This window comes from Neohortaea acidophila, assembly GCF_010093505.1.
Source record: "Neohortaea acidophila strain CBS 113389 unplaced genomic scaffold BDY17scaffold_3, whole genome shotgun sequence".
NCBI lineage: Eukaryota > Fungi > Ascomycota > Dothideomycetes > Mycosphaerellales > Teratosphaeriaceae > Neohortaea > Neohortaea acidophila.
This window is the reverse complement of record NW_022985512.1, coordinates 227,350-253,884: the sequence shown is the minus strand read 5'-3', so window position 1 is coordinate 253,884 and position 26,535 is coordinate 227,350. Positions and strand designations below refer to the sequence as shown.

General features: G+C 55.8%; 12 protein-coding genes and 1 non-coding gene across 13 annotated transcripts; 5 read left to right on the top strand and 8 right to left on the bottom strand.

Annotated features, from left to right (window-relative positions):
- Positions 1-619: 619 nt before the first annotated feature.
- Positions 620-2,009, top strand: BDY17DRAFT_292653 (uncharacterized protein). The gene is made up of 3 exons (XM_033732861.1): positions 620-1,084; positions 1,147-1,417; positions 1,469-2,009. The coding sequence occupies exons 1-3, from the start codon at positions 881-883 to the stop codon at positions 1,516-1,518; spliced, it is 525 nt and encodes a 174-aa protein (XP_033591525.1). The 5' UTR covers positions 620-880; the 3' UTR covers positions 1,519-2,009.
- BDY17DRAFT_292649 (uncharacterized protein) lies at positions 2,010-3,904 on the top strand. Its single transcript, XM_033732860.1, has one exon. It carries the CDS (start codon positions 2,079-2,081, stop codon positions 3,762-3,764), a length of 1,686 nt encoding a protein of 561 aa, XP_033591524.1. The 5' UTR covers positions 2,010-2,078; the 3' UTR covers positions 3,765-3,904.
- A 605-nt stretch (positions 3,905-4,509) lies between these two features.
- Positions 4,510-7,528, top strand: BDY17DRAFT_321843 (BRO1-like domain-containing protein; the record flags this gene model as incomplete). Its single annotated transcript, XM_033736706.1, has 2 exons — positions 4,510-6,378; positions 6,431-7,528. The coding sequence occupies 2 exons, from the start codon at positions 4,510-4,512 to the stop codon at positions 7,526-7,528; spliced, it is 2,967 nt and encodes a 988-aa protein (XP_033591523.1).
- A 324-nt stretch (positions 7,529-7,852) lies between these two features.
- On the top strand, positions 7,853-8,811 carry BDY17DRAFT_315569 (uncharacterized protein; the record flags this gene model as incomplete). Its single annotated transcript, XM_033735921.1, has 2 exons — positions 7,853-7,995; positions 8,049-8,811. 2 exons carry the CDS (start codon positions 7,853-7,855, stop codon positions 8,809-8,811), a joined length of 906 nt encoding a protein of 301 aa, XP_033591522.1.
- Positions 8,812-8,828: 17 nt separating this feature from the next.
- On the bottom strand, positions 8,829-9,722 carry BDY17DRAFT_94153 (uncharacterized protein). Its single transcript, XM_033738855.1, has 2 exons — positions 9,378-9,722; positions 8,829-9,320 (listed from the first exon to the last, which is right to left on the bottom strand). The coding sequence occupies exons 1-2, from the start codon at positions 9,621-9,623 to the stop codon at positions 8,976-8,978; spliced, it is 591 nt and encodes a 196-aa protein (XP_033591521.1). The 5' UTR covers positions 9,624-9,722; the 3' UTR covers positions 8,829-8,975.
- A 191-nt stretch (positions 9,723-9,913) lies between these two features.
- Positions 9,914-11,683, bottom strand: BDY17DRAFT_240277 (origin recognition complex subunit 4 C-terminus-domain-containing protein; the record flags this gene model as incomplete). Its single annotated transcript, XM_033730358.1, has 1 exon — positions 9,914-11,683. A coding segment is annotated over one exon (1,770 nt), but the record flags the coding sequence as incomplete, so codon positions are not given.
- Positions 11,684-12,672: 989 nt separating this feature from the next.
- On the bottom strand, positions 12,673-14,758 carry BDY17DRAFT_94077 (uncharacterized protein). Its single transcript, XM_033738854.1, has 2 exons — positions 14,378-14,758; positions 12,673-14,316 (listed from the first exon to the last, which is right to left on the bottom strand). The coding sequence occupies exons 1-2, from the start codon at positions 14,537-14,539 to the stop codon at positions 12,940-12,942; spliced, it is 1,539 nt and encodes a 512-aa protein (XP_033591519.1). The 5' UTR covers positions 14,540-14,758; the 3' UTR covers positions 12,673-12,939.
- A 1,052-nt stretch (positions 14,759-15,810) lies between these two features.
- Positions 15,811-17,169, bottom strand: BDY17DRAFT_292637 (uncharacterized protein). The gene is made up of 2 exons (XM_033732859.1): positions 16,735-17,169; positions 15,811-16,680 (listed from the first exon to the last, which is right to left on the bottom strand). Exons 1-2 carry the CDS (start codon positions 17,109-17,111, stop codon positions 15,927-15,929), a joined length of 1,131 nt encoding a protein of 376 aa, XP_033591518.1. The 5' UTR covers positions 17,112-17,169; the 3' UTR covers positions 15,811-15,926.
- Positions 17,170-20,803, bottom strand: BDY17DRAFT_292636 (Rad4 transglutaminase-like domain-containing protein). Its single transcript, XM_033732858.1, has one exon. The coding sequence runs from the start codon at positions 20,739-20,741 to the stop codon at positions 17,319-17,321; it is 3,423 nt and encodes a 1,140-aa protein (XP_033591517.1). The 5' UTR covers positions 20,742-20,803; the 3' UTR covers positions 17,170-17,318.
- A 777-nt stretch (positions 20,804-21,580) lies between these two features.
- Positions 21,581-21,696, bottom strand: BDY17DRAFT_t10. Its single transcript has one exon. It is a non-coding gene; the product is annotated as a tRNA-Trp (tRNA).
- A 945-nt stretch (positions 21,697-22,641) lies between these two features.
- BDY17DRAFT_321837 (uncharacterized protein) lies at positions 22,642-23,499 on the bottom strand (the record flags this gene model as incomplete). The annotated part of the gene is made up of 2 exons (XM_033736705.1): positions 22,642-23,226; positions 23,287-23,499. 2 exons carry the CDS (start codon positions 23,497-23,499, stop codon positions 22,642-22,644), a joined length of 798 nt encoding a protein of 265 aa, XP_033591516.1.
- A 50-nt stretch (positions 23,500-23,549) lies between these two features.
- Positions 23,550-24,873, bottom strand: BDY17DRAFT_292633 (uncharacterized protein). Its single transcript, XM_033732857.1, has one exon. The coding sequence runs from the start codon at positions 24,503-24,505 to the stop codon at positions 23,831-23,833; it is 675 nt and encodes a 224-aa protein (XP_033591515.1). The 5' UTR covers positions 24,506-24,873; the 3' UTR covers positions 23,550-23,830.
- Positions 24,838-26,530, top strand: BDY17DRAFT_308421 (uncharacterized protein; the record flags this gene model as incomplete). The annotated part of the gene is made up of 3 exons (XM_033735211.1): positions 24,838-24,895; positions 24,918-25,128; positions 25,180-26,530. 3 exons carry the CDS (start codon positions 24,838-24,840, stop codon positions 26,528-26,530), a joined length of 1,620 nt encoding a protein of 539 aa, XP_033591514.1.
- Positions 26,531-26,535: the final 5 nt, after the last annotated feature.

The following is a 26,535-nucleotide window of genomic DNA, read 5'->3' as shown; positions in this document are numbered from 1 at the left end:
ACAGGTCGGTAAGTAGTGAGTAGCCAAAAATGATTGGAAGCGGAGACGATGTGATGGATGAAAGGAAGATGTGGGTGAAGGTGGGAGACCAGTGTTGTGAGTAGTTGGGAGTTATAGCGTTCAGAGAAGAGGTATAACGAGCTTGAGGTTGAGGGAAGAGAAGGATGTCAAGAGAAGTGGAGGGTAAATGAAAGAGCAGAATATAAGAAAAGGCAATCAGCAAGCATATGATGATGCTTCGTGTGATTGTGATGGTGATTGTGATAGGAGAACAATGCTAAACGTAGCGTGTGGAACGAAAAGCATCGCAGCTTGTGTTTCGTTTCACATGTAGTCTGGTTATGGATTGAAGAGGAAGTGAGAGAAAAGGAAATGTAAGGAGCGATAACTGAGCATGTCACACGTGAAAGCAATTGACACAGAGAGACAACGGGGGATGATCTGTGAAAGTACTGCATCGCAAATGCACATCTACTTGCTCACATGCTTCGCACAACCTCCGAAGCCATCACATGACTGCCGCTCAGCAACAAAGCTTGCGTCAATCTGATGCTGCAAACTGAGGAAAGGAGAGCTGGTGAAGTGAAGTGAGACGAGGCTCCGGCCACCGCCGGCTTTCGATGTGCCGAGGACGGAGGCGGGCCGCTAGCGGCCGACCCCGGAGGCCCTGAAATTCGGGACCTGCAGACTGGCGTCACCGCTCTTCGCGCGTGCGCGAGCTGAAGAAGTGTGCGACACCTGACCACGTCCTTCCTCGCACCACCTCCTCTCCAAATCCGCTACCATTTTGGGCCCCTCAAGCGACGACGCGATGCTTCTGGATACCGTGTCAACATCGCTATACACCGCCAACATCAGATAACACACGCGGACCGCAAATATGCCGCCAGCGAAATCCCGCCTCGTACACGAAGACTCGCGATCTGAGAGCTCGACTGTAAGAGAGAGACAAATCGCGGCCGCCGCGCACGCGAGGAGGAGCAAGAATGCCGCGGCTGCACAGCGTAATGGGACGGGTCTGAAGGATTTGGCACTTGCGAGCATACACCCTGGTGACCTAAGTGTCGTCGCACCAGAAGGAGGCGTGAGTGCAAATTACTAGCCAGTACATGGAAGAACATCCACTTACGGAGGATACAAAAACAGATGCAATGGAACACCATGCCCCGCCAATTCCTCGAAACCTATCGAGTCGCGCACAACCTGCCCACTTCAGCCTCCTTCAAATCGCCTCTGAACCAGGCACTCCTCACAAATCACGGCATCGGCCGACAGAGTCCGAGCATGGCGCGGAAGAAAGAGCAGAGAAGAATAGCAAAAGACCAGCTTGCGACGACGGTGAGGAAGCATTTCAACGGAGCGGCGGTCAGCGAGACGGACGTGGTTGTTGCTGTGCTGTACAAAGCGCGAAATTCAGGTGGGTTGTTGCCCGACGCGCTGTAAGGGACTGATGCTGACTGTGACTCAGGCAAATCGTTCCGCATGAGATCTGTTCCTGGGGGCGTCAAGAAGGCTTGATGGGCCTGAATGCATAATGAGGGTGGGGTGTCCATATTCTCGGCGCTGGATCATGAGGTGGCTTTCGGTTTCGCAGCGGCGTTTCGAGGCTCTTGCGACAACTCGTCGACGTTGAGTGCATAGTTCAGTCTTGCATATTGCTTCTGGTGTGTTCATCGCTGTTCAAATCTTCTAGAGAACACGGGAGCGCTCGCGTGACCATTCTCCCTGGTGTTCTCGGCGTTACGCCTCTCCACTCGACCGTCGGAATGAGCCGATGTACACACGGCTACGGCGAGACAGTAGTATACGCCAAAGATTGATTTGCAACAGTCGACCAGCGAACTCCCAATTCTGCCTGGGGAAAGGCAGCAGGCCATCTCGTCCTATTCCTCGAGGCTCACAACGAGGCTCCACTTGATTGGCTCGTTCGAGAAGGTTCCCGAAAGTTTAAAGTTTTTGAGATGACCTTTCGGGAGATGCAGCCCTCAGGTTCAACTTTTCCGCATAGCCAACCGCAACGACATCTGTCACGTCTGTCGCTCGAATAGATCCTCTTTATCAGTTCCTAGAGGAGCGCCATGAGTCTGGCATCGCCGGCGTTGCTCCCGAAAGCGGCCGCGCCGCTGCGCCTCCTCGCCGCAACTCGACCCTCATGTCAAAGATATCAAGACCGACAAAATCAATCCCCTTCTCATCGCCAATTCCACAATGTGTCGGCTCAGTCCTCACACCGCCGACCCCGGCTCTCCTCCCACATTCGCACCGACCATGAGCGGATAGCACGCCCGCGACGAGACTTTCACGCCTCCTCCTCGCTCCAAGCCACCAAGGATCCCTACAAAGCGCTCGGCGTGGGCACGAATGCGTCCAGCGGCGAGATCAAAAAGGCGTACTATGGTCTAGCGAAGAAATACCACCCCGACACCAACAAAGAACCCAAAGCGAAGGAGTTATTCGCCGACGCGCAATCTGCATACGAACTCCTCTCCGACCCTAAGAAGAAAGAGGCCTGGGATCAATATGGTGCTGCGGCGTTCGATCAAGGGGCTGGCTTCAATCCTGGAGGTCCGGGTGCGGGCCCCGGCGGTAATCCATTCGCTGGCGCACAAGGCTTTGGTGGGTTTGGAGGAGCGGCTGGCGGCTTTGGGGCGGACTTCAATTTTGAGGATTTGTTTTCTGCTTTTGGGGGGACTGGGGCGAGGAGGGGCCGAAGAGGCGGTGGGCCATTCCAAGAAGAGATTATGGTTGGCGAGAATATCGAGGTGCAGACGAATATCAGCTTCGTGGATGCTGCGAAGGGCGTGCAGAAGGATATCACTATCACGCCGCTGGTGCAATGCAAAACGTGCACTGGCAACGGGCTGAAGAAGGGGATGAGCAGGAGTCAGTGTAAGACTTGCGATGGGACGGGAACGAGAGTGCATTTCATGCAGGGCGGCTTCCAGATGGCGAGTACTTGCAACTCGTGTGGCGGCACCGGCGTCACAATTCCAAGGGGAGGGGAGTGTGGCACGTGCAAGGGTAATGGTGCGGTGAGGGAGAAGAAGACGGTGACGGTGGACATCCCTGGAGGTGTGGAAGACGGGATGAGGTTAAGAGTGATGGGAGAGGGAGATTACCCGCCTACAGGCCAGGCATCGAATCCCAAGGCCCGGACAGAGAAGGGCGACCTCTACGTGTTCATCCGAATTGCGCCGGACTCGAAGTTTTCGCGCTCTGGATCCGACATTCTTTACACCGCCGCCATTCCTTTGACGACCGCCCTGCTCGGCGGCGAGATCCACATCCCGACGCTGGAAGGCGAGGTCAAGGTCAAGGTGGCCACGGGTACCGGGACTGGCGATAAGATTACCTTGAGCGGATTGGGCATGAAGAAGCTCAGTTCGCGACGGGGCAACAACGGCGACATGAGGGTGGAATTCAAGGTGCAGATGCCGAAGTATCTGTCCGTCAACCAGCGCACGATCATCGAGATGCTCGCGGACGAGATGGGCGATCGGCAAGCGAAGAGGGTGATGAACCTCAATCAGTTCCGAGATGCGCCGCCGGCGGACAGCAAGACGGAAGGGTCTGGCTCGAAACCGTATCAGCGACCTGGAGCGACTGCGGAAGACCACAAGAACGAGGGCTTTTTGAAGAACATGTGGCATAACATTACCGGGCAGCACGATGAGCAGAAGAAGGGGAGTGAGAGCGGCAGTAACAGCAACCAGAGTCAGGACGAAGAGCCGCCGAAGAAGGCATCTGGCAGTGGATCGGGATGACAGCACTACAGGGAGTGGTCATATTGCTTAGCGTTCTTGTTTGCATCATTGGCGTGACGGGGTGGCGAATGTAGACACTGTACAGTAGAGAGAGAGGGAGCGGCTGGACTTGATAGCGAGCAATGCGCATCTCGGCTCACCACTTGCGAACCACCTCGTCCATATCACCTTCGACACACGAGTCTTCACGGCCTCGCATGTGCTGCGCATCCCCATTTGACGAGTTGGCGCGGGAAGCGCTTGATCAGCCAATTGCCGCCGCGAGTATCCGCCGCCTCGTCCTTCACGTGGTCCTACGCGCTTCTTGCCGGCGGCTACATTCAAGAAGGAAGCGGATGCAAACGTCCTGCTGATCTTGCGTTTTGTCGAGAATACCACAAAGTCGTTGCGAGATTGCGTCGTGTAACCTGTCGATCACCAACAATCAAGCTTTAGGCCGCCGTTTTCCTGACCCAACAGCCAGCTTCCCCGGCCACCCCACCAAGCTGCTTGTACTGTACATATCCCTTCGACATCCTCTGCTCGGCGATTGCGTAGACCTCTGAGGAAAAGTTGGACGTACGGGTTGGAAGAGCCGAGACGTGCGGGTACAAGAGCTAGGCAGCAAGACACATACACCGGAAGAGACGAAGCGTCGAGGACTGTGCTACACCTGGGCTCTTCTGTTCCACACCACGCCATACAATGAGAGGGTGGCAGTCGGCGTAGACACCCGGCAAACACCCGACCCGCGCCCACGACCACCATGCAGGTCCCCATGCTCTCCTGCCCGCTCAAGCAGACCAACGAAATCGACTGGGTGCACCCGCTCAAACACCACATCCGCGCCGCCTACGGCGACGACCCCGAGCGTTACTCGGCGCAATGCAACGAGCTCAACCGGCTGCGGCAAGACGTGCGAGGCGTGGGCAGCGATAGCACCACCGGCAGAGACGTGCTGTACCGCTACTACGGCCAGCTCGAATTGCTGGATCTCCGCTTCCCGGTCGACGAGAACCACATCAAGATCAGCTTTACCTGGTTCGATGCTTTCACTCACAAACCTACCAGCCAGTACAGCCTGGCGTATGAGAAGGCGAGCATCATCTTCAACATCTCTGCTGTCCTGTCGTGCCATGCTGCCGCGCAGAATCGGCATGAGGATACCGGGTTGAAGATGGCGTATCATTCGTTTCAAGCGAGCGCGGGCATGTTCACGTACATCAACGAGAACTTCTTGCATGCTCCCTCCACGGACCTGAGTCGGGAGACGGTCAAGACTCTGATCAGCATCATGCTTGCGCAGGCACAGGAGGTGTTTATTGAGAAGCAGTTGATGGCGGAGAAGAAGCCGGGCATGCTTGCCAAGCTGACTGCGCAGGCGGCATATTTGTACGCACAGGCGGTCGAGGGCGTGCAGGAGAATGTGAACAAGGGGACCTTCGAGCGGGTGTGGTTGTTGGTGACGCAGCTGAAGCAGCACCATATGGCCAGTCTGGCGCAGTACTATCAGGGCATCGCGGACTATGAAGCCAACAACTACGGGCAAGCCATTGGTCGCATTATCGCTTCGCAAACCGCCGCCAAGGAAGCGACTCGGGTTGGAAATACTCTGCCAGCGACCATGTCGCCATCAAGCAATCTGGGTTCCGAGACTGCAGGCATCCTCATCGAAATGGTCAAGAAGCAGTCCGTGGCGGTGCAGGAGAAGCTCGCGGAATACAACCGAGACAACGACCTCATCTACCACCAGACAGTACCCTCCGAGACGAGCCTCTCTCCCATCCCCAAGCTCCCGGCTGCGAAAGCGATTCCCGTTAGTGAACTATATCAAGGCCAGGACATTCAGAAAATCATCGGAGGCGACATCTTCCAGGCCATCGTGCCCATGAGCGTGACGGAGAGTGCCAGTTTGTACGACGAGGAAAAGGCAAAGATGGTGCGAGCGGAGGCGGAACGATGTCAAACTGCCGACGACGAACTCTCCACCTCGCTGGACTATTTGAAACTACCGGGAAGTCTGAACATCCTCAAAGGCGGCCTGGATCAAGGCAATATGGGCGTCGACGAGGAGTTCCGACGCTGGTGCAGTGAACTCGCCGGACACACTCCTTTCGGCCCCGTCTTTGACCAGCTGAAGGAGAACAAGCAGGGCGTTCTCGCCGCGCTCGACGCTAGTATGAATCAGTTGGATATGGAGGAGTCGGTGTGCGAGAAGATGAGGAGCAAGTACGGCGGCGAATGGACGCAGCAGCCTTCGAGTCGCCTGACTAGCACCCTACGCACGGATGCGCGAAGCTACCGATCGACGGTCGATCAAGCGGCGGCGAATGATGCACAGCTGTATGGGACATTCCGGCAGTACGAGAGCGATTTTGACGAGATGCGGTCGGCGGGGGAGACGGATGAGGCGGATGTGCTGTATCAGCGGGCCATGATTAAAGCAGGGACGGGCAGGAAGGGAGTGCAGAGTCCGGGTGGTTTGGCCGATGAGGGCAATTTGTTGGACGACGACTTTGCTGATCACAGCCAAACGAGCGTTGCTGACCAGATTGAGCGGGTGGAGGAGCTGATTAAGAAGCTGCAGCTGGTGAAGAAGGAGAGGGCGCAAGTGTTGAAGGATCTGAAGGAGAAGGTGAGCATTACTGATCATTCATTATACCTCCACAGCTAATGACCCCCACCAGATCCACACCGACGACATCAGCAGCATCCTCATCCTGAACAAGAAAGCGACGACCAACCAAGACGCCGCGCTCTTCAAATCCGAGCTGGAGAAATTCCGCCCACACCAGAACCGCATCCTCCAAGCCAACCACAAGCAATCCTCCCTCATGCGCGAACTCACCAAAACCTACGGCGAACTCCTACAAGACAAGCGCGTGCGCGGCGAGCAAAACCGCTACGAAGCCTTCTCGCGCCAACGCAACACCGTGCTGAACAAGTACCGCAAAGTGCATCAAGCGTTCGTTGATCTGCAGGCTGGCCTGGAGCACGCGAAACGCTTTTACGACGAGATGAGGCAGACGGTCGACAGTTTGAAGAAGAACGTCGAGTCGTTTGTCGAGAATAGGCGGAGTGAAGGCGGTGCGCTGTTGGCTGCTATTGAAGCGGCAAAAGGCAGCGGAGCAGAGCGCGAGCAAAACCGGCTTAAAGAGCTGATGGAGCGCATGAGCGTGAACCCGTCTTCGCCCGTGCCCAACGAGCCGAGAGGACCAAACACCGGCCATCGACCGCCTCCTCTCCAGAATTCCTACCAACCCGTCCGCAGCCCGCCCATCTCACCACAATACGCCCCCAACGGCGGCATGCAACCCTCCCCGGGCTTCCAATCTTTCCAACGCCCCATGTCCTCCACAAACCACCCGCAATTCCGCTCAGACGGCTACGCCTCGCCGCAAAACGCCTACAACCCCACCGCCTACCCGCCTCCCATCTCCCCCGCCGCGCACCAGCAGTACTTCTCCCCGCCGCCCAATGCGCAGAACCAGCCGCAGCAGCCTTCCACAACGACGTACGGCCAACAGCAGCAGTACGCAGGTGCGGGCTCAGGCAGCGTTCCCCCGCCTGGTTGGCAGCCGCCGCCTCCGCCTCCGGGTCCGCCGCCTGGTCATGGGCAGTATGGGGAGTATGGAGGGCAGCAGCAGCAGCAGCAGCAGCAGCAGTTTGCTTCTTCTGCTTATGGGGGTGATGTGAGGAGGAGTGGGGTGCAGCAGCAGCAGCAGCAGCCCTCTTCGCAAGGGCAGAATGGGGATCCTTGGGCGGGGTTGAGTGCTTGGAAGTGAGGATGATGTGAGTGACTTGGGGGTGTGTTGTATGTATGGGCATTTGAGATGGCGTTTGTTTAGGGGTTGTAGGCATGTTAAGCATGGTCTTGTCACTATTCGTACTCTCCTCCTCACATCTCACTATATGGATCAATACGACTGCAACCAGCGTCGGCGGTCGTCGACGTGGTTAGGTAAGCCCCTGGAAGCGACGGCGCTAAGACACGGCTGCGGCAACCCTGAACTTTAATTTTCTGGCCAGCAAGCGCACATCCAACCCTGTGCCTGTGACTTCCCCCCTCCCCCAACTTCACTTCTCCTTACGACCTTTGGAAACACACGATGTTTGGACGATTAGCGTTGCTTTGTCGCCTTTCGCTTCTCTTCTTCACCTCCCTGGCCACCGCACAAGCCCAAGAACCGCTCCTTCTCCCGGGCTACAAAGTCGGCGATCGGATCCCCGTGAGCTGCCTGAATCGAACAATGTACGTTGCAAGAGCAGGCTGCTAGCAGTCTTCGACACTGACAATACCCCCAGCGAGACGAGCGAGCACATCAAAACCCCCACCGGCCAACTCGAGTACATCCCCTTCCCCGTGTGCAACGAAACCGGCCGCCCGCTCGAACTCCTCTTCGGCGTGGAGCGGGAAATCAACTGCACCATCGACTTCATCGACGACAACTTCTTCCACCTGCTCGAGTTCTACGTGCACAACGACGCGCCGCTGACATGCCGCATTCCCACCAAACCCCTCCCGCCGTCGGTGCTGCAGAAGCAGTTTGAGGCGGGCACGAAAGATGAGACGGAGGGCGAGGGCACGCTGAGTGAGATTTACACGCCTATGGTTGTGGCGCTGTCGGGGACGATTCAGTTGAGCCATATACACATCAGCTCGAATTTGAATGTGCTGCTGCACGCTATGCCGAGGAGCGACGCGCCGGGTACCATTGCTGCTGCGACGGCGTATTCGATTAGTCGAGGGCCGCCGGCGCGGATTATTATCGGCGATCCTCTGCCGCTGCAATTCAGCGTGCGGTGGTATCCCAACACTTTCCTCCCTTCGGGCTGGACGGGCGTGGGTGGCCATCTGACGTTGAGCACGCTGGTGTATTGTTTGCTGTCGGCGCTGGCGTCGGCGGCGATTTGTATGACGTATTTCAGGGGGTTTGAATTACCGCGACGGCTGAAGAGTCATGGGAAGGATCGGCTGGGGGGCATGGAAAGGGGTGGACTGGGCGGTTATGGCATTCCGAATGGGTATGGGAACGGGTATGCATTTCAAACGGGCAAGCGGGATTAGCTGTGAGTAGGGTGCATGTCATGTTTGTGTCGTTTCGCTATTTGCTACTTTGACGCTTCGCTGTCTCTCGTCTCGCATCGCCTTATTCACTGACCCCGAATCAAGGCGTTTCGCTCACCCGGCACCTTGCCTTCCGCACGCTACTTCGATGTTCCACTGCTGCATCAAAAGCGATAGCGAGGACAGTCCCGAAGCAACCAGTCCTTGCTGTGGTCGTTGATGATCGGCAGGAACGACTTGACAAACTCCTCTCGATACCACCCATCTGCGGCCTTCAACTCGTCGTGCTTCTCCCCACTCGTTGCACCATCGCTAGCATGTATGTGGCGGACGAGCTGCACAAGAAAGGTATACTTGCGGGGATTGCGAACGCCGATTGCCTCGCAGTACGGACACACCATGTCCCTTTCTTCGTCCCTGCCGTGCTCGCGCAACCACTTCGTCACGGGGCTCGGGCAGGTTGTCGCTAGGTGCGTCATGAGCTCGGCGGGCGTTGCGTACTCCTTAATCTAGGACCCAACGACGTTAGCACACCGATGCCCGGAAGACGGAACTGTTCAACATGCCTTGTCCTCCAAACTGACGCCTTCCTCCTCTTCGCAGCGCGGACAGGTGCGCTCATTATTACGCCACAGCACGTTGTAAGTCGCCAGGACATTGGAGCTCTCATGCATACTCTCGAGGTAGGCCAAGGCGTCCACACGGGCGCGCTCACGCACGTCTTTGGGGACATGTATGTTGTCCTTGTCGAGCAGCGCCCAGTTCTGACTGAATCTCGCAGCCTCCTGCTCATCCGTGGGGTGTGGTGCCATCTTGCCTGAATGTGGGTGCGTGGCAGGAAGATGGAGGGTTGACAAAGTGGTGATGTTGGAGTGGAGAGTTTGAGCCTTCTAGGCAGCAAAGTTTGCAAGCCACATAGTAGTGAAGGCAAGAACGAACGAGAATTTGACGGAATAGGAAGGCACGCGACGCGTGACGCGTCCTTCACGTGGACGCACACCACATTGTTGCATGGCTCGTCTTCATCCATATGAGCAATGCTCGACTTCGCGCATAACGGTGCTACATCCAAATCTCTATTCAACATATGCAAAACCACCCCTCAAATCTCCTTACACCACCTCCCCCAACCCCCCAACTCCACCCCCTCACAAGCCCCAATCTCCTCCAACCCAACATCAACCCGCGCACCACCCTCACCACCACCACCCTCCTCCAAAACCAATCCAACCTCCACCAACCCCTCCCAAGCGCCCCTCGCAACCTCTTTTCCCCAAACCCTCGCGCTCGCCCCCGGCCCCAGAACCCCAGCAGCCGAAGCCTGCAATTTCGCCTTGGAAGCGAGCACTTTGTATTCCTCGTAGACCTGCGGGAAGGGGACGAGGTTCAGAGCGTGGATGGCGGTTAGGCGGGCGGCGCTGATGAGTAGGGCGAGTTGGAGGGTGCTGAGCGTTGGGAGGAGGGTGAGTTTGGAGTCTGGGGCGAGGAGCGGGTTTCCTTGATAGGACTTGAGGAGGTGAGCGAGGAGGGTGTGAGAGTTTGGTGATGGATTGATTGGGAGTGTGGCGAGGGGAAGGAGCAGTGAGGTTTGGAATTCTGGCACGGATTTGGTGGTGTAGTAGAGGCGTTTTAGGTGGTTGGTGAAATCGTCGTTGGCGAAGAGGGCTTCGATGACTGCGTTCCAGTTCGTCACGGGATTCTCTTCGTCTTTTGTCAAGGCTTTGGAGAGCTTCTCCTTGATCTCCGATTTCAAGCCAAGAGTCTGTTTTTCCTCCACACTCAAGTCGCCATAATCGATGACAACAGCAGCCTGACAGCTCTCCTGAAATGCAGCAAAGCTTTTCGCCATTCCGAGATGCACATATCGATGGCTAAAGCGACTCTTGACTCGCTTCTCGAGACTTTCCGCAACATCGATCCTCGTCGTCAAACCCAGTACAGCGATGGGCGCTTTACGGCTCTGCGCAATGTCGAACAAATTGTATAGTAGAGTCTGGCGCGGATGATTGGCGAATAGTTCGAATTCATCAAGTATGAAGATGACGCTCTTTGTCACTTGGCCGGGCTGGTCTGTACCGTGCTCGGCGGGATGCGAGAGTAAAGCCAGCAGTCTCGTCATGGTATCGGCGTAGTTCTTCGAAGCGCCCTCTTCTTCATCCAGATCCATTTCTCGTCCGAGTTGTCGCCAGATCTCGCGTAGCGCAATCTTGTCGTCGGTGTGAATGAAGCCGTTGAGTCGAACGACGTGGAACTCATCTGCGTGATCGACAAGCTGTTGCCGAAGGATATCATTCAGGAGGGTCGTCTTGCCGCTCCCTCGAGCACCGATCACGAGCATGCTGTTGCTTTCGCCGGCAGTCACGGTTTGCGTAATGAGACTGGAGACTTTGGCATGTTCGTCCGCGAGATTGCAGAGTCGTGTTGGGCGGTTCCAGGTGAGCTTGTCTGCGACAATGTGTTGGATGAGACGGAGATGTTCGTCAGAGAAGGCAACATCTTGCAATGCCGGCATTGAGACGACATCAATCCGAGCCTTGGCTTTCGTGGAAGGTACACTGCGGACTGGTTCTCGTTGAGCAGGACGCCGAGGGGTGGCTACTATTTCTTCGTCATCGATTTCCATTAGGTCGGCACCCTCTTGTTCATCGACGTCCATGGGATCTGTAGCCTCGTGTTGCTTGGAGGGTAATTCTCTCGCAGGCTCAACCTTCTTCTTGTCAGATAAATCCAGTCGCCTGCGCACCGTGTCTTTCGGCTGTTTCTTCTCTCCTCTGACAGCCTCATAACTCAGGGCCTTTGCAGTTGCTACTCTCTGGCGTTTCTTGTGTGAGGAAGCCGCTCCTCCTCCAGCACTCTCATCCTCGTCCGCTTGTCGCCGCGCAACATCTTCTAGCTCCCTGATCTCATCCTCGAAAGTCTTTTTCGGCTTCTCGTAGGTCCAGCCTTTCCGTTTTACACCGTCAGGCACTGGACTGCCATCCAAGTCCTCGTCTTCATCGCTTTCCGACATGGGTTCGTCTCTTGTAGCATCCCCAATTGCTTGCTCTTCCGCGCTGTGGCCATTTGCAAGCTTCTTCGAAGTCCCATCCTTTTGTCCCACACTCTTGCCCTCAACCTTTGGCTGATGAAACTGCTTGAAAAAGTTCAAGCTCGCTCCACTCTTCGAAGGCGTGGTATTCGGCGTAGCAACCTTCTGGTTCCTTAACGGATCCAAAGTTTTCTTCGCAGGAGAGGGAGATGCGAGAGTCTTCTTCGCGGGCGACGATCGATGACCACCCTCATTACCAAGCACGCCCGCCTTGGTCGGTGAAGAGACCACACCCCCGAGCTTCCTCCCTCTCCGCGCAAGACTCGCGGCTTTTGCTTCCGCCCATAACTCGTGAGCTGATTTTGGCGTTGCGCCGTTCGTGGGGGCGGGGGAGGATGAAGGTAGCGACTGCTCGGCTGGTGGTTTCCGTTGAGGAAAGACGAAAGGCCGTGGTTTAGGCGCAACGGCGATGCTGTCTGTCGGCGAAGTGTCTTGAGGTGTATCGACTCGCCGGCGTTTCGCTGATCTCTCTGGTTCCATGGTGCGTGGAACTACTTCGTCTGCGTATTATGGATACTCAGCCATTCAAGTTGCCCTCATCATTCCCGATTCAACAATCATGCAGCAATTTGGTGGGTGGTGAGAGTGTACATTGGCAAACGATGGGGTTGCGGCTTTGAAAGTCAATGGACGTTGGAAAGATGTCGAGTTAGAGTTTCCCCAAGAACGCGAGTTTGACGCGACCACTTTACGCGAAAGTGGCGGGCGGGGCTTTGCACGCGTGCACAGGTTTGGCTCAAAAACTCAGGTGTTCGTCAAAGATCTTAAGCAAATGAAGGGGTTTGTACTGTTCATTGAGCTATACAAAGGGTTGTTCAACGAAGAAAACGTGGGTATCGTCGAATGCCAGAATCCCACGCCGAAAGAAATGCGAGTAGCACATACACCCACCAACATCGAAGCTCCGTCAGACTCTGCACAACCCACCAAACATGAATGCCAAATTCCGACTGCCTGACATGGTCCCGATGGTTCAACGCAAGGCTTTCTTCTTGTGTGGAAAGCCATAAAATCATAATTCGTGATGCCTGCCGTCGTCATCAAAATTGTCTGCCCTTTCCCTTCCAACGTGGCCGTCCACTAGAGCCCGTCTGATTGTTCGACGAGTTTTCGGTGACATGACATAATGCAGCGTCTCTTTCGTGAGGAGCTGCGGCATTCGAGTGTTCCGGAGGTTGTTGCTCTGATCGCATGCGTGCCGATGTTGGCCTTGCGTTCGGAATACAGCTTCCTTCGTTAGTTTGGGGAGGCCGACGTAGCCTCGGATCGAGCCATTCGTCCTCCTGATCAGGAGCGAAAGGTTGTGCTTCGGGTCCTAGATGATGATAACTGTTCGTCAATGTACCATGGAGCGCATGGAGCTGTAAGTCTTCTAGTACGGGCGGCGGCGACGATGCCACGGAGGGAAGAAATGCGACCCAGGCGTGTTCGTTCGAAGGGTTCGGCGCAATTCCGGGCTCAATCGGGCTCGAAAACGGAAATAAAAGTTCCAGGCCGGAGGGGAGAACGTAAGGCACGCAGCTTGAAGGGAGAAGGAATGGTTGCAGATCTGCAGGGGGGACAAAAGGCCCCATACCTGGAGGAGGTACGGGAGAGCGCGGAGTCGGATGATGAGTCGCTGCAGCGCTTCGCGGCTGACCAGTCCCTGAAACGCTTGCCGATTTGGATGCCTCGACTTGCGAATTTGTGGAACTTGCAGAGCCTTGTGACGCCGGTGTCGTGCGATCAGCGGGGAGCAGTGTCGCGCGTGTCCTCTGCTGAAGTCGACGAGCGGCCATTTCAGAGGACTCCGGGATTGGGGAGGGTAGCGATGCGATGCGCTGACGAGCCTTAACGCACTCCCTATTGTTTCGGTGTCGCTTCAACTGATCTTTCCTCTGCCACTTCCTCCCGCAGAGGTCGCAATTGAACTTCCACTCCTCGCGTGCTTGATGGGTGCGCAAATGTTTCGCCATGTGCCCTGAGGGTGAGAGTAAAGTTCCGCAGACAGGACACTCAACCTTGGGCCGCTGATGGCAGCGCTGCACATGCCTTGCAAGGCCAGTCGCTGTTGTGAACCTGCCGGAACACCCATCCACCGCGCAAGCGAACGGGCGTGCATTGTCGGCAGTCGTTTCCGTCAAAGGCGTTGTCGATGACCATATGTCGTCGCCGTTTGATGACTGTCGAGTGGGATCTGTACTGCCTGTCTGCGACGGGCCTGGTGGCTGCCAAACGTCTTGGAAACTGTTGCAGACGGAGTTTACATAGTCGGAGTCGGATGCGCCGAGGTTGTATTGCCGTGGTGCCTGGTCGAAAACGCCATCGAGGTCGTACACAGCTCGGCCAAGGATGTCGTCAAAGCTCGGCTCTCCTTCTGCCAATTGCCAGAGCCGGTGTCGCGAGGCTGCACTGGGGTCTGGCAAGAAACTCGTGTTCTAAGAGTGACGGACACGAATCAGCTGGCTGGTACACAAGCTGTTGACTATTCCTACGTACCTGGTCGATGTCGTCGTAACCGAGTTCAGGGATGTCTTGTATCCCATACTCGGTATCGAAATTGGCTCCTACACCGGCGAACAGCTCACTTTCGTCGTGCTCCGGCCGACTGTTGTCCTCTAACCAACCATCGTCCTCTTCCATGTGTTCGTCAGGCTCCATAACCTCTCCCAATCCGAGAAGACCTCGGTAGGAGGGCGGGTCGGCGTCGGGTGCAGCAAGACCGGCTGTGTTGATCAGTGACGACGTTTCAGTCGTGGACGCACTTCGACTACAGCATCACTGCAATCGAACGATCCTGAGCCCTGCGCCCAGAAGCTGTGTCGGGATGCTAAGGCGTGTGTTTCCACCCGCGTGATGACCCGACTTCTCCCCACATCCGCTTCCGGTAAGTTTTCGTCTCTTCCAAGCTGCGTTTCAGGAGATCGAGGCGATATGAAGCCAATCAACAAAGATGAGAGAGCTGGAAGGCGAGACAGGAGACAGTGTGGGTGCGCATAAGTGATGCGAGAGGAAGATGGGGTGGGAAGGACGGCGGTGTGGGAGTAGCTCGCGGGCGGCCCCAAAACCAACCACCAGGTCCCGTGACGTGGAATGGTATCAAAGCCGCATGCGCGGCAAAAAACGTCTGCCTCTCCATAGTGGGTGATAAGAGTAGAGACAGCCGTGAAAGAAGAGAATGGAACTGTCAATGGCACCGTCGAGGGTACGAGGGGCTATAAAAGAGCAGAAGACAGGAAAGGCGGAGAGCCGCTCTAGATCCATTGCGGGCAATGCAGCTGTGGTGCGATCAGCCATGGCCTGCGCCTGATGCATTTGTCAGTGCAGTAGTATAGCTCGCCTGCATGAGGGAGAGCACTTTGCGAGGTCGATGTGTGTCTGCTCCATTCACCCGACGTCGTCTCGCTGACAGGGCGAGGCTGCGCTGACCAACAAGTGTCTCGTGCTTGATTGCAGCTGAAACAGGGTCTAGACTCTCGACAGAATGGTGGCAAAAATGACCTATACGAATCTGAATGGCGTTCATTCGCACCTCTGAGCCGGAAACAGTGGGGGCCAGCCTCGTTCCGGTGCCGGTTGATCTCAAGTTCAGTGCAGTCCTTCAAGGCGGTGAGCAGCGCTGACCGACCATCCCGAGATGCCCTCTCTACCCTGTGTCTTCATCCGCGGGACGGTGTGCGGAAGTGGTGCCTCTCAAGATCTCATCTTTGCTGATCAGCACTTCCGTGCGAAGCAGACGCCGTGGTCCGGTCATGGTGCGGGCGGGGTCTGTGGTAGCCTAGGTAGACAGCAGGACGATAGAAGGCCTCTCTATTCCACACAAAAGCATAGGATGAGAGATGGCAAGGAGGTGCGGTTGATATACGCCTTGGGGCCCGTCACACAAGCTCCATCGTTAGCCGACTCGGTACCAATGAATGGCGAACATAAAGCAGGGAAGGTACGGTGTACATTTCTATTTCGTACCTGATCGCAACCGTCTTTCATGGTCTAACAGCTCCTCATCTAACAGTAACACGGCAGTCATTCTTCATATCTCCTTGCTCTATTAACTCTCATGCACACCCGCCGCCTCAAAATCCTCTAAAAACTTCCAGGTCCCCTTCTCCTTCCACCCCTGCTCTCTCCACGCATTCAAAGGCTTGGGCCACTCATCAATCACCCCCTTCAAACTCCAATCATGCGCAATAACAGTGAAAACAGCCTCGTGCGCATCAAACTCTTCATCCTTCTCAATCGTATCCCGTAAAGCCGGCTCATCGTAAATCAAACTCAACCTCGAATCACCACCCAACTCCTTGAACGGATCCTGGCCCTCTAAAATCGGCTTCTTCCGAGATCCTTCTCTCAGAATAGCAGAGAAGAAATGCCCTGGACAACTGAACGGATGCACTGTAGGCACGGGAGAAGGCACAATAGGATCCGGCAGAGGCAAGTACTCCGAAGGTCGGATCTCGCCGACATGATGAATCGAATCGGCAGCCAGGTGAACGAAAGCAGCGTCGGGCGAGGCGTGTGTGCGGGCGAGGGCATGTACGTGTCCGATGGCGTGGCCGGGGGCGTCGAGGATGTAGAAGCTGCCGTCGCCGAAGTAATCGAGGGCTTTGAAGCGGCCGACTCGGATGGCGGTGGGGTGGGTGAAGTCCAACTCGTCGATTTCGCGGCCGTGGAAGTCGGATTCCATTACCACGCCGTTGAGGTCGGATGGGTAGCCGGGGAGGAGTTGTTGTTTGAAATGCGGGCCGACGATGAGCCGGGTGGTGGAGGGGAAGGTCGACATGTCGCCTGTGTGGTCGAAGTGCCTGTATCTAACGTTAGTTCTTGTAGTCTTCAACCTTTCACATGCTCCATCCTACCAATGCGACCAAATAACCGCCTCAACCTCCTCCAACCTCACACCCCCTTCAGTTAAAATCTCCGCCACGCCCTTCGTAGCCTTCAACTCATTCACCACCCCCTGGTCCATTAGCGCCTGCAACCCCAACGCGGGCGGCAGCTTCTCCCAATCCGTTCGCAGACCGAGGTCATATAGCAACTTTCGCCCCGAAGCGTGGTGCTCGATAAGGAAACTCCAGGATCCGGCGACAGCTCGGTCGAAACCCTTGATGGGTGGGTTCCACGTTAGCGAGGCGGTATTTGAGTCCAGCAGGGTCGTTGTGTCGATGGCGGAGATGGTGACTGTTGCGGTGGATGCGGGGATGTTGAGTGGTGGAGGGGAGTTTGTGTTGGACATGTTTATCTTACAATGATGATTGAAGTTTTGCACTGACGATTGTTACGTTGGTCAATGGGGATTGTATTTGATTAAGTATGTATGAGGGCGAGCTGACAGTCGGTAATGCTCAGCCGAATCTCAGGTGGATCTTCAGCCCAGAAGTCGCGCCATTGTTCATCACAGACATCAGACCACTCTACGAGGCCCCTTCACAGCAGCAACATCTCATTTCTCGGCTTTCGCTTTCGCTTTCGCTCTCGTTCTCGTGCGCGCAGTAGTCATCCTCGGCTTCACGACCTCCACTTCACTGTTCGCGTCCAGCTCCGATTCGTCCTCGGTTTCAGCCTCGTCAGCCTCACCGTGTACAAAGTACTGACTCTTCAGCGGCGTGGATTTCTTCGTTGCAGCGCGGGAACGTGAGCCGATGCCATTCTGGCGAGTGCCTTGAATGGAAGCGGTCTTACGCCGTTTGCTGGGTGGAGGAGTGGCTGCGTGGTCGCTCTCTCCGTCGTCCTCGGATTTCATGTCTGATAATTCGGACTCGGCATCGCTTTCGTCAGGCGTGGGAGCTGTGCGGCTCTTGTCCGACTTGTTGCTGCCTTTCTTTGCGCTCGACTGGCGCGGTTTTGCCTTGGTACCGTTGTTCTTGCTTTTCGCGGGCGCAGTAGTAGATTCTTCGGCATCCGAGTCGGCGAACCCATTGACCGCTTTGTGCATCGATTGGAGCGACACTGGCGTGATCGGGGCATGTTTCTTCGTCGTCGCTCGTCCAGCTTCCTCGGAATCGTCTTCCACCAGAAACCCTCCGCCGCCAGACTCCTGCTCGTCGCCGTCCTCCACCAGAAATCCTCCACCTTCTTCATCATCGGGAGACGCGCCACTCGTAGCACCACGGTTCGGCACCTCCTCCTCGTCATACCCAGGAGGGAAGAAGCCTCCTCCCGTATCATCATCGATTTGCACCTTCTTCCCTGCGACCTCTTTCTTCTCCCTCCTCACAAAAGGGTTCACATCCTCGCCACCCCCAAGCCCACTCTCCGCATACTCCACCCTCATCCGCTCCAACACCCTCAGCCCCAGCACCATCTTGCGCCACCAATGCAACGCCGTCGCCGTGCGCTTCGTATCCTCCTTCCTCTTCTGCTCCTTTTGCGCCGCCCTCCACGCATCCTTCACCATGCCCTCGTTCTCCTTCGCCACCACCACACCCGTTAAGATCGGCACAGCGCGCTGCTTTCCGAATTCAAATCCCGTGCAAGCCTCGGCATAGTCGATCTCGAGCTTACGGCAGAGCTTTGCGCTTCCTTTGAGAGGCAAGTGGACTGCGCCGCGCGGAACCATAGTGGGGACGTAAACGTCCATATTCCCGAAAGCATTCTTGGGGATGACGCCGTTGCGGATAGCCGGTGGGATAATCCAGTCCGTCTGCGCTGCAGAGTAAAGGCCTTGCTTCATCTTCTCGCCCGTCTCGCGCTGCACATCTTCCATTTCGCGTTTGCGGATGAGCGTCACGGCCCGCACAGGCACGTACTTGAGCGGCTGTTCGCCCGTGCGGATCTCACGGCCTTCTTTGTGCCAGGATTCGACGGTCTTGCAACTGACGACGTCTCCGCGGTTGTATACAGGCAACTCCTGCTCTTTGTCGCCCTTGCCAGACATGAAGTACTTGACAGGCTCGGAGCCGGGGAGGATGGCTTCTTCGCGGCGAAGGTGTTGCTCCAGCACGAAATCAGCGGACTGCTTGTAGCCTTGCAAGCTCTCTTTGGCAACGACTTTCTTCTCCTCAGTGGGCTTGAAGGCCTTCAAATCGGTCTGCTCCTCCAGGTCATCCGCCGCGGTGCGTTTGCCTTCCGGCCGGTCGTAGACGGACATGAGGGTGCGGAACCAATCGTAATTCTCGTATCTCTTGATTTTGCCCCGGATATTCATGATGGGTATTTTCTCCACCGGCATACGCATGCCCTTGGTCTTGCCTGGCAGTTGATGGCGCTTCAGGTAGCGTACGGTGACGTCCTTGGCGGTGCCATCGGCAGAAAATGCAATGGTGTAACACATGACTTGCTTCATTCTCTCCGCCCCTTTTCCGCGCGGCTCAAAGGTCTGCAGCAATTCGTCGTTTGATGCAATGGTCGACAGGACGATGGGATCGACGGGGTAGTATTTGTGGGAAACAGGGGAGCAGACTTCGGTCCAGTAGTTGGGGAAAGCCATGCCGCGGTCGTATTTCTTCGTCACCTTTCTCTTTGGTGTAGAAGGCGTGATGTCAATGACCGAGATATCATCGGCTTCCTCTTCTTCGTCCACCTCGGGTTCCGAGGGTACGCTGCTGAGTGGACTGTCGGAATCGTCGAGATTGATCGGATCGGCTTTGTTGCCTCTGGATGATTTGCGTGAGGCGTTTTCGGCAGCCAGAGTCTTCTTCTTGGACGCCTTCTTTGATTTGGACGTAGACGACACAATCACCGGAGCATCATCGTCAGACTCTGATTCCACCTTGGCAGACTTCTCAGCCTCCTTCTTCGTCTTTTTGGGATCGGCTTCTTCCAGCTTGCTCCATCCGAATCCAATCGGCTGTAGATTCGCCACCATTCTCGTCTCCAGTCCAAGGCCCCTGAGCAGAGCAACGAACAGTTGCCCGCCGACATCCCGAGAGCCTTCACACTTCTTCGCCAGCTTGCGAAAGTCTGACAAGCTCTCGACACGCTCGCCGTACTCCTCCACGTCACGATTGTGGTCCTTCTCCCAGGCGCGGATGTCATCTCGAAGGCGTCTCAGCGGTTTGTATCCTTGCTTGCGTAGGCCCGGAGCGGTGACTAGGAAACGTTTACGCCAGTAAGCCGCCAGCACCTTAAGCAGTCGTAATAACGGATCGCCGGCACGCGGGCCTGGATCGAGATGTGTTGCTCCTGCATTCCAGTCTCTGCCACCAGCCTTTTGCTTGCCTTTGTTGCCTCTTTTGTTCTTGCTCTTCGCCTTTCCTTCAACCTCGGGTTGGCTCGACATACCCATGGCCTTCTTCCACGTTTCCACCTCTCTCTTGACACCCTCCGTCAACCCATTCATCAGCGTCTTCTGCACCTCTTTATCGTTGAGCCATGAGTTCCGCACAGTGTTATGCCACATCAAACTCTGCACATGCAAGCAATGCGTCTGCACGCGAACCTGGCGCTCGCGTTTGGAGGGTCCCTTCTTGCCAGTGGCAGCGGAGACCAGCGGCTCGATGTACGTGCCATCATCGTTGACTGAAATGGACACATCGGTGATTTCGGGCTCATGCTGGAGAGCAGATGTCGAGGTATACAGCTCAGAGGTGTCCTCTGGTTGAATAGCATCCTCCCATTCAACTTCATCCTCTTCGTCCTCTTGCTCCCCATCCTCGTCTTCTGCAGGATCGACTCTGCGTCGCTTCGCCGGAGGCACATCTTCAAACTCGTCACTGTCGGCTTCGCTGAGGGAGGAGGCATCATCGTCATCGTCCAGCTTCTGGAGAAACTTCTTGTTCTCCTCTAGACTTCTCTCGTTCGTGCTCGGGGAATCGACGGTTTCGAACAGCGTCGGCTTTGCTCGCGAGGGCGTGGCTTTCGCCTTCTTCTGAGGAACGGGCGGGGAGGAGGAGCGCTCACGCTTTCGGAACCCGAAAGGCGGCATCTTTGCAGGTGGTCCTCGAAGTCCCGTGTGTGTGTGCGGAAGTTTACATGGTGGGTGTGGTTTGTGCAAGGCAAGCGCGTGAAGCTCGACACTTTTTCGCGACTTGGTGCCTGGCACGATGACATCATGCAAAACGCGGAGATTCACGCGAGACTTGCGCGACAAGGCTGAGACGACATTCCCGCGGTTGATCGGAATACGCTCAATTCACATCGTAAAGACGCTGCATTCCAACGTATTAGCGGCCTTATTTGGTGCATGGCTGATGTGTGCGAAGATATTGCCGTTACTCACGTAGACTGGGCGAGTATCGATGAGCTCATCTGTCAGAGCCACACTCATGTAGTCCTCCCACAGCGCAAGGCGTATCACTACTTCTTGCGCATCGTCGAGCGACGATGCAGTAGCGGATCATATCAGTCTTATTCATCTTTGACAGTTCACATTGTCGCGTGTGCATGATATTGGGCGCCGTGGAGCCTCCGAGCTTTGATTGGCCGACGAACGCGGGAGCTAGCGGGTGTTGGTCTTGGCTAAATTTTGGAAGCGTTCGACTCCAGTTTCAAACGAAAGAATTCGTGCAGCGTCGTGAACCACACCTCTAGCCATAGGTATTAGAGATATAGTATTTAGGACATATTGACTATGGCATAGCGGTTTTCGAGTATTGCGGCCCTCGCTAGAGTGATTTTATGCTTCTAAAGGGCTGAATGGCTATAATTTACTATAATTCACTATAATTCTTCGTAGAAACAGGGGTTTTAAAGGGAAAAAATAGGGAATTTAAGGCTAATATAGTGCAGAATCACTAAAAATGATGGCTTAGAGCCAGGATCACCTGAGCCGCACCCGATTTGAACGGATAACCTTTCGATTTACTCAGTAATAGCTTAGTTAAGGCTTAACTAAAGCTTTTATTCTGGAGTCGAACGCGCTACCGTTGCGCCAGCAGCCCTATTTAACTCCTAGAGGCGGTCGCCATGTCGGCAAATCACCTCCGAAGTTGGGGCATGTCCACGCCTAAAGTTGCAGCTCAAATTTGAACGAGCAAACCACGTAGTGACAGGTAGGAATTGTGGAGCACGCGGAGCGGTTAAAATATAACCTCTTGATTTATTCCCCCGAAGATTAGCCGCTCATATCACTATTCTTTGCCTTATACCACCTTAGCCAGTCCATCTCCGTTACACTGTACATTAACCACAGAATTCGGGTTTTGCACAGAATTCGGATTTTGCTGTCTTGAGAATTGCAGCATGTCCGCCGTACCTGCCTCAAGAATCGCTGGATCTCGGTCGCTCTTGCCTCAGTAACTACAAAAAGTCGGTCGCACCTGCCTTAGAAGCGACTCCATCTCGGTCGCGCCTGCCTCAACGACCACATTCTTCGCCGCACCTGCCTCGCCAGTCGCCACATCTTCTCCGCACCCTCTTCGACTCGCCATTACATGAGTCTCAGGAGAAGAACTTTGCGCGCTCGGGCGATCCTACAAGGGTATCGTACATCGAAGGCACTGGACGCTGCAGCTTTGGACTTGTCAGTGCTGCAATCGGTACAGCCACCTTACTCAAGCCTGTAGTAGTCCTAGCAGATGCCTTCCGAAGGGAAACAAACGGTAACCACACCGCAGCTGTTGCCGCAGGCGAAGGAGGTCGCGAGGTGTTAATGATGTGAATGAAACGAGTCGCATTGCACAAACTACATCCTGCGCATCTCCAGAGCACCACGTTGGAGTACGGTACTCTCAAACATGCCGAATCATCTACGCCAGACCGTCGGTGAAGACACCCAACAACAGTAGCCTAGTTCTTCTTCTGCCTCTTCTTCCCACGCTTCTCCTCTTCACCCTTCTCGGTGGTCATCATCTCCCAATCCGTACTCTGCGCCTTCTTGGAGGTGCTCACAATGCTAGGGTCCTCTGCGAATGCTTTTGATACCCCTTCCCGATGATGCCCTCGAGGTGAGGAGGGATGACATCCAGGTTGCGCGTTGGAAGTCCACGAGAGACCAGGTCGGGAAACAAGTCGGCGGGATCTTGCGAAGTGGGCGGAGGCCCGATCGAGACACCAGGGAGCGTCGGATGCGGGATGGATTCGTGCATCACTTTACCGGGCGTGAGGAGAATTCCGGAGCCAAGAAGGCGGCGGTAATCGGTGTTGTCGGGGCTCTGCGCGGTGTTGTCTTGCATCGATGGGGCGAGCGACTGCTGGAACTCCTCCGTGTACCAGCCCGCGGCGGTCTTCAACTCATCGTGCGACTGGTTCGTATTCGCAGGGTTGCTGTCGTTGACATGCTTGACCAGGAGCTCGACTGATTCATACGTGGCAGCGTTGAGGATCCCAGCCTGCGAGCAGTAAGGGCATCGAAGATCGCCATCGTCATCGACACAGTGCTTCTCCGCATAGCGCATCCATTTGGATGCCGGCTTGTGGAAGGGACCTTGCAAATGCGCATTGAATTCGGCGGCCGAAGCGTACTCCTTCTCCTGCACCCAAAGATCAGTAGGATATACTTGCAAGCGGTCAGCCTCGCGTTGCCATCGTACCTCCTGCGCGACATCCACGTCATCGTCGTCTTCGCACTTCGAGCAAGTCTTGAATTGTTCGGTCCAGGTCGTTTGCGCTTCTTCATGCAACGCCTCAAGCTCCTTCATGGTGTCGGCGCGATATCGAGCTGCGGTTTCTTCGTCCATGTCGAGAATTTGATCAAACTTCTCGCGAAGCGACAGGCGTTTCTTGAAGCTCATCGGGGGAGCCATGTTGATGCCGAGCTTACGAGATAAGATGAATGAGCGTGGGTGGAGGTGAGAAGAGAAGGTTCGTGGGAGGAAGAGAATGTGCGAGAAGTGCTGAAAAGGGAAGGAACGCGAATTTGCCACATTCACAAACTGGAAGGCGCATTGGCCACTGTCACATGCTGCATGCTCTCTCAAGGTCTCGCTCCGGTATTCGGCGCACCTCCGCCATGCCATTGTTGCCTCACCCCTCAAACCACCTCCACCGGACACTCCACGCCCTCCCACGCCGTCGGATCGCTCCCAATCTCCGCCGCCTTCATCTCTTCGAAGAAGATCTTGAACCCCTTGGGACTCAGGTACTTTGCCACAAGAGCCTGCCTGTCCACCGTCTTCCCCGCCGCCTCCTGCCTGGTAGCCGCTTTGATCGCCCCGAGGCCTTTTCGCGGGCATAGCGATACAGCGCCATAACGTGCGTCATGTGAAATGTTCGCCCATCGACGCGAACCAGGAGACACTCGCCCATGGGCGGTTGATTGGAAGCCCAGTGGATCTCGCCGAAGGTGGCCGAAGTCGGATCGATGTCGATGCCCAGAGCGTTGACCGTCCCGTTGGTGAAGGCGCGCAGAGCGCTGGTCACTGGCGCCGCCAGCATACGCATGGGCATGCCGACAGCGGTGCTGATGGGGACATCAATCCAGACTGGGGCATTGTGCACCCACGATGAGGGGGCGGAGGTGCACATGTGGTGACCGCAGACGTTGCGATACTCTGGGGACAGGGATGGCAGGGGTGTGGTGACGATGCCATAGCCGCGCATTTGCTCGGTGGGGGGTGAGCGGTCGTCTACCGCCTGGATGGGCGTTTTGCCACAGAAGGTCTTGTGGAAGGGCCAGCGCTCGGCTTGACAGGTGCAGCTGCAGTACTTTCTGGAGTGGCATTTGGCGCAGGTGGAGAGAGGCGTGCCATCGGTGGACTGCGTGGCGCGGCAGTTGCTGCACTCGTCGAGCTCTTGCCCGTTCGTTGCCATGTTGAGGGGGTGGTGATGATGGGTGAAAAGTCAAGAAGAGGAGATGGGAAAGACAGGTAACATGTTGTGGAGGAAAGGGGAATAAAAACCGCCAATGACACAAATTGTGGGATACGCATGCACGGTGGTTGCACAGGGCCATGCAAACGGCATCTTGCAGAGCAAACGGGGCAATGGGCGCGTCGTTAAGCAGATTTGGAATTCGCCTTACCTGGCCTGATCTACGAGTTGTCCATTAAAGTGAGGGAAATTGCGGTGATGGCACTGGCTCGAGAGATGTAGCCTTTTGATTGTGCGCAGTAGTAAGAAGGGAGGGAATGTCGTTGGACACGATGAAGTCAAGTTGCGGCGCACAGACCACTTTCAACAACGCGACATTTGAGCGCAGGAGTGTGTCAACACCACCATCAAGAGTTCAAATGTATTGATTACTACCCCCATCGCAGTGACATGTCGACCGCTGGCCTGCCGCAGCTCCTCGCGGCCTTGAACGAGCGTGGAATATCACCCAATCGCGAGGATGCCGCGCCCTCTGACTCCCCGCAGACAAAGGAGCGGATGGCGGAATGGGCGGAGACGTACCTCTCGCCGGACACGCTGCTGACACGCGAAGAACTAATTTTGTACGCTCCTTTGTCTTTCATGCGGGATCCTTGTCGCTAATATGCACGTAGCCACGAGAGCGGTCATGCCGGCAAGCCCGCTCCAGGCACCGCCAATTACCATATCTCCGATGAGAGCTTCGAATGCGCCATCACCGCTCTGGAAGCCGGCGCGGAGGCAATCGAGAAGCAATGTCGCCGCTTGGAGTCTCAGAAGCGAGCCATTCAAGATATTATCAGCCGGAATGTCGCAGCACCCCAACCCCGAACCATCGGAAGCACGCATGCCAAAGCGAGTCTGGACTTTGAGCACGCAGAATCCCTGGCCTCGCTGCGGGGTCGTCTCCAGACTTCCATGAGGCAATCCGATGCTGCGAGCCAAACTCTCCCCACCGATGTAGACAGACTCCTTGAAAAGGATGATCGGCTTCTGGATGGACTGGAGAAAGTCCTCGGTCAACTTGCATCTCCTGCACAGCGAGACAGTGCCGAAGAGGTCCAGCGCCTATGTCAAGCTCTGACGACACAAATGAGCGCGGACATTCATCTGCAGCTCGACCAAGTCTACCACACTGCAGCGGCCAAGTATCAACGGCGGTCAGCGAGCAGCAACCAGAGTGAAGAATTGTCCGACAATGTCCAGCAAAAGCAATCCCTACAATCCGAACTTGACGAGCTGTGCCGAGAAATCGACTCTCTGTCTGCCATGGCCGTCGACACCCAATTCAAGCAGCCTACATTACGAGCGCTGCAATCTGCTCAGTCCGACGAAGACCATGCAAAGGCATTATGGTCCGGCTACCTAGCCGCAGTGTTTCAATACCTCACCGCTCGCCTGGAAGTCGCACATGACCACTTCCAACACTCGCATCACCATCGCGCCGCGCTGACCACCATATCGTCAGCATTGGAAGCCGTGCTCGCCAGTGGTGTTGAAGCACAACAGACTTCACAACACTCGCCCGTAAAGTCTTCCGCCAAAGGCCTCAAACCATTGCGCTTGGTGCAGGCAAATCTTTCGGAGAACCAAGATCCGGTGGTGCAACTACTGCGAATGCTGGACGTGCGCGTGCCGAATCCTTCTGATCCAGCGAAGTTGGCGGAGAGTCTGGAAAAGGCGGTGAAGGAGCAGCAAAAGAAGCTCGACGCCCTGTCTACCAAATCAGAAGAAAGTGTAGCGGAGCAGGTGTCGCGGTCTCTTGCTCTGGCAAACTCGGATTCGGCTGCGCTTCTTGGAGCAGTCTACTCGCCGACACGCTTTGGACAGCCTAGAGTGTTGACCGCCGAGACACAGGCGGGCATTGACCAGCTTGAGGAGAGTACGCGGGAGATTGGCAATCACATGCGAGGCTTGAATGTCGATGCGGTCGCTGCGACAGTGCGCGAAAGACAGCAAGCCCTACTGCAGCGTCTGCGGGACTAAGAGAC